Raw genomic sequence first — 4,841 nt, forward strand, 5'->3', positions numbered from 1 at the left:
CGTGCTTCCGGACTGCACTTCCCATCAGCCATCCGTCACTCTGATTACACCGCCACCTGATCCTCATCTCCGTCTCTATTTAACCGCACTTGAACTTCATACCAGAGGTCTCGACTTGTCTTTGTACTGTCATTCTAGCGTTTTCCTGTATTCTGATTTCCCGTTGCGACTCTGTTTCCTGATTCCGACTTTTCTGATTGTTTGCTGCCTGCCCCGACCTTTTTGCCTGTTCTCGTTTCCGATTTTTGCCGATCTTCTGATACTAGTGTTTTGCCCGTCCTGATTTCTGCCTGTCTGACTTCGTTTGTGTATATCCAATAAATTGCTGCAAATGGATCCCCAGCCGTATGCCTCCTCCTTAGACTATCTATCTATATCTATCTAACTATCTATCTATCAATCTATCAATCAATCAATCTATCTATCTATCTATCTATCTATCTATCTATCTATCTATCTATCTACAGTATCTATCTATCTATATATATATATATATATATGAAATGTATGTGTGTACATATATATATATATATATATATATATATATATATATATATATATATATATATATATATATATATATATATTAGATAGATAGATAGATAGATAGATAGATAGATAGATAGATAGATAGATATAAACATAAATCAATTTGTATATATTTGAGCTTAGCAATAGTATCATTGTCTATGACTAAAGATAAAAACGTATCAATTTCAACATTTTATTATAATCAAGGTTTAATAATATGTATATTTTAACTTCTGTTTTATGATTCACATGAAATTCTGAACAATTTGTATACAGGACACAAACAAGGATATTTATTGATCCACTTTATTTCCACAGAAAAGAGAAATAAGGATGTTTCAGTTTCTTTTGTCCCTTTCAGGAGACATATGTTATTAACCTCCTTCAATTAAATTACACCACTGAGCTTGTAAAAACAGTTCTCCTTTTTCTGTAATCCTACTATGTTAAAAGAAAACCCAGACCAGCAATTTCCACAGTGAAATCAGTGATGTAACAAATCCCTGTGAAATTCAGAGCAGAATATTCCACTGCTGTAGACAGATAACAAGTGATATTATTGAGAAAAAAGTATGAATTTAGACACCCAGCTTTTAAAGACATCATAGCTGTATATTTTATTGCTTCAGAGACTAATAAAGTAAATTTGTATATTGTCATTTAAAATTCAACACATTCTCAAATTTGAAACATTTCAGTGACTAATTCATTCATTTATTTAATCTGCAGTAATTGTTTTATACTGATCAGGGTTGATGTGGATCCAGAACTTATACTGGGAAAACTGGGAGTAAGGTGGGAAAACACCCGGGATGAGATGCCAGATCACTGTGTTACATTTATAAAGTTATAAGGGGATGTTTTAGTATCAGGCAGCTAGAAGGAGATGGTAGAAATTTCTAATAAAGCATTAATGACAGATTATTTATTACCATCAGAGTTATTATCATGTTAACTAACGTTTGAGAGATATAAGCTGTTTTTTTTTAATCTAATGTGCTCACACACTGTTTCCTGGTGAAAGATTCACTATTTTACTATCAGAAACTAAAATGTAGAGGTCTTTTTCTTTTCTGAATATTTTTTGTACATTTATTTCCATACTTTAAGTAATAATAAACGTTCATATTTTTCTCCTTCTAAGTGAGTGAAAATTTTTTAAACCTTTATCAGAGAATTTTATTCTATGAATAATTGTGCTTTAATTTGAATCATTTGGTTCAGCCATTGATCTTTCAGATGCAGACAAATTTTGCTTAGATTCTAGATTTGAAGTTTTGCAGTGTGTCAGATGTGACAGATAAAATTGGAGACTTTGTGAAATTAAAACCGGAAGAAAGTCATGAACATTATCCTCAGTCACAGAGTGTTAAACAATCCAGTTCAAAGAAATGAGAAAGTTAGCTCCTGAGGAAGTACAACTGAAATCGAAACAGATTTGATTGAAGGCAGGAACATGGGGAAACACCGATCTGAGCATATAAAAGAGGAGGAAACTCTATCATTCATTCACATCAACAAGCATCAAGACGAAAATCACTCACAGGATCTTCAGAGCATCAAGAGCAAGAGAAAAAATGAAATCTGCTGCAGTTTTTGTTCTGTTTGCTGGTCTACTTATACTTCATGTAGAAGGTTAGATTCTTAACCATCATCTGCAGCTCTATTAATGATCTACAGGATTAAACAGATTTGTAATAACTCAAAATCTACAATTGTCTTCTGTTTGCAGGACAGGCCAGTACCAGCGTAAGGAGATGTTTCTGTCTGGGTCCTGCCGCTAACGCAATTCGTCTACAGCTTGTGGACAAGATTGAAGTGTATCCTGTTAGTGCATCTTGTGAAAATGTTGAAGTCATGTAAGTTCAGTCACTACTTATGTCCTGAACAATGTATAATACAAGATCATTTAGTTCTATTGAGTTATCTAACTTGTGATTTGTCTCTGCAGTGTCACTCTGAAAAACGGAGCAGGGAAAAAGTGCTTGAATCCCAATTCTGGATTTACTCAGAAATACATCAAGGCAGCTTTAAAAAAAAGGTGGGTCGACTTTTATTAATAATTGTTACATCTTAATATTTTTCTATTATCTATGTAAGAGACGAATATGAGTTTTTAAACTTGTTTCTGTTTTGCAGGAGTGAAGCGTAAAGCCCCTGCAGCGTGTCATGACTGAACAGACGTGGAAGAAGTTGAAATATATTTAAAGTTGAACTGTACATATGTTTCATGTTATTTATAAGCTGTAAATCTGCATATTGCTCAATGTATATAGTTTCTGAGGAAAAATGCAGGACTTTTAAAAATATATTGTTTCTGTACACTGACATGAATTTTAATAAATCCAGAACAGTATATTGCTTCAGAAAACAATGCAACGTGTTTCTTATTGTCACGAAAGGAACAAGAGGGTGGATATAAGTGCAGAGTTTAATTACAGTGCAAAAAGGAGCACAAATGTGGTACAAAAATCGAAGAAGCTAAATACAAACACAAGGATCAGAGATATGGTGGGCAAAAAAACAGACACCTGATAACATCAACAGTAGCAAAACATTGTGAAATAAAGGAGTTTAAATAAGGTTACTAATGACATAAGACAAAGCAGGTGAGCATTAAAAACACAACAGAAGTTGTTTAAATGTGTGTAAAGGGTTGCCTTCTGGTGGTCAACCAGGGAAATGTACCAAGTAGCTGTAGCACTTAAATTACAGCTAAAATCTCATTATAAATATTCAGGTTTGTACAATATCACATTTCTACGGAAGTCCTAAGAGTCCATGCAGTGTTATATTTTTTTCTTTCTTGTTTTATTGTTATCACAAGTTCATTGTGTCGTTATCTCAGCATAAGAACATGTTCTAGAGGCAGCAAAAGCACACTACGCAGCATAATTTTCTTTATGTACCCACTTTTTAATATGTAACAATTTTTAAAACCGTAAGCCTTTATTCTCGTTAATACTGTCAATTATTTTATCGCTCATTTATTAAAAATGATCGTTTTGTATTAATTTATTGTTCTGTGATGTAAGAGCTTACAGACGCTCGCTTTCCGCTTTCAGTGCTACAAATGCTAACCCCAGTATAGGGTCACTATATTGTCTTTGACGATAATGAAGCAGACCTCACAGCCTCCTTCTTACGTGTCGGAACTTAACGAGTCCCTAATTAAAGTAAAATTGCATGTGATCATCCATGATGCTGAACGTGCTCTAGAACATGTTCTTATGCAGAGATCAGGAGAACATTAAGTCGAGATCACGTCAAAACACCTTTCTATGTGTCGAGATCACGAGGAAATTAAGCTGTGATCATTACAAAACAACCTTTATGTTGAGTTAACGAGACAAACAAGAAAGAAAAATTTTTTTAATAATGCATGGCCTCTTCAGACATCTGTAGATTTCCCATAAGGTTCAGCTGTTCTGAAACTACAGACACATCACTGACAATAAGTTCATCAGTGAGGAAAACACGCCTGTGTTCTTATTCAAAAGATATTAAAAGCTCCTACTGTTATATTGCACTGTGCACAAAGTGTCTCACTACTGCATGTTCATAATAATAGTCACAAGTAATATGTTAGTATGAAGTTACACATAGTTAGTGGTGTTAACGTTAGTGGTGTTGTGATGGTTAAGTGGACAATGTTGCTGTTTTGACTGACTGTGTGGAGATTTGCATCTTTTCATTATCTATTTCCTTCGTAAATCACACATCAATGTTCAACTGGTTTTAATATAGTGGCTGTGAACAAGGCCACTAAATTGCTGTGACAGTATAACAGAGCTTCTGGGTTTAATTTCCTTTAATCACATATCTATCTATCTATCTATCTATCTATCTATCTATCTATCTATCTATCTATCTATCTATATATATATATATATATATATATATATATATATATATATATATATATATATATACAGATTCAGTGTATCAGTGAATATTTCATGCTTTCTTCCAATTTAAATATTTTAATAATATTTTAGTTTAACACAGTAAACACAGTGTAGCAGAAAGTTCAAGTTCAAGTTTCTTTATTTATCATTTCGCTAAATGTTGAGACATGCAGTGGAACGAGATGTCGTGTCTCACAGGTCAAACCGTGCAACATCCATACAGACAGTAAACATCAAAAAACAACACAAAGCACAAAACAATGCAATACAATTTAAATACACAAAAAATACACTCAAGCTATAAATATAAGTATGAAGACTCTACAATGCTTCCCTAATACTATACACGGGCAACAGGATGTGCAAAAATAATCCAAGTAATCATAAATCAATCGTTTTCTT

At 33.3% G+C, this 4,841-nt stretch overlaps 1 protein-coding gene across 1 annotated transcript; it reads left to right on the top strand.

Moving 5' to 3' along the window:
• The first annotated feature begins 2,052 nt into the window (after positions 1 to 2,052).
• Positions 2,053 to 2,874, top strand: LOC132854648 (C-X-C motif chemokine 11-6-like). The gene is made up of 4 exons (XM_060883201.1): positions 2,053 to 2,166; positions 2,264 to 2,390; positions 2,483 to 2,572; positions 2,671 to 2,874. The coding sequence occupies exons 1-4, from the start codon at positions 2,109 to 2,111 to the stop codon at positions 2,681 to 2,683; spliced, it is 288 nt and encodes a 95-aa protein (XP_060739184.1). The 5' UTR covers positions 2,053 to 2,108; the 3' UTR covers positions 2,684 to 2,874.
• The last annotated feature ends 1,967 nt before the right edge of the window (positions 2,875 to 4,841 follow it).

The sequence above is a fragment of the Tachysurus vachellii genome, chromosome 12, assembly GCF_030014155.1.
Source record: "Tachysurus vachellii isolate PV-2020 chromosome 12, HZAU_Pvac_v1, whole genome shotgun sequence".
Taxonomy (NCBI): domain Eukaryota; kingdom Metazoa; phylum Chordata; class Actinopteri; order Siluriformes; family Bagridae; genus Tachysurus; species Tachysurus vachellii.

What these genes read in the sequence shown, in the direction of transcription:
- LOC132854648 (XM_060883201.1), top strand. Translation starts at nt 2,109, where the DNA reads ATGAAATCTGCTGCAGTTTTTGTTCTGTTTGCTGGTCTACTTATACTT. An exon ending in ACTTATACTTCATGTAGAAG is followed by an intron (nt 2,167 to 2,263) that starts GTTAGATTCTTA and finishes TTCTGTTTGCAG; the next exon opens with GACAGGCCAGTACCAGCGTA. An exon ending in TGTGAAAATGTTGAAGTCAT is followed by an intron (nt 2,391 to 2,482) that starts GTAAGTTCAGTC and finishes TTGTCTCTGCAG; the next exon opens with TGTCACTCTGAAAAACGGAG.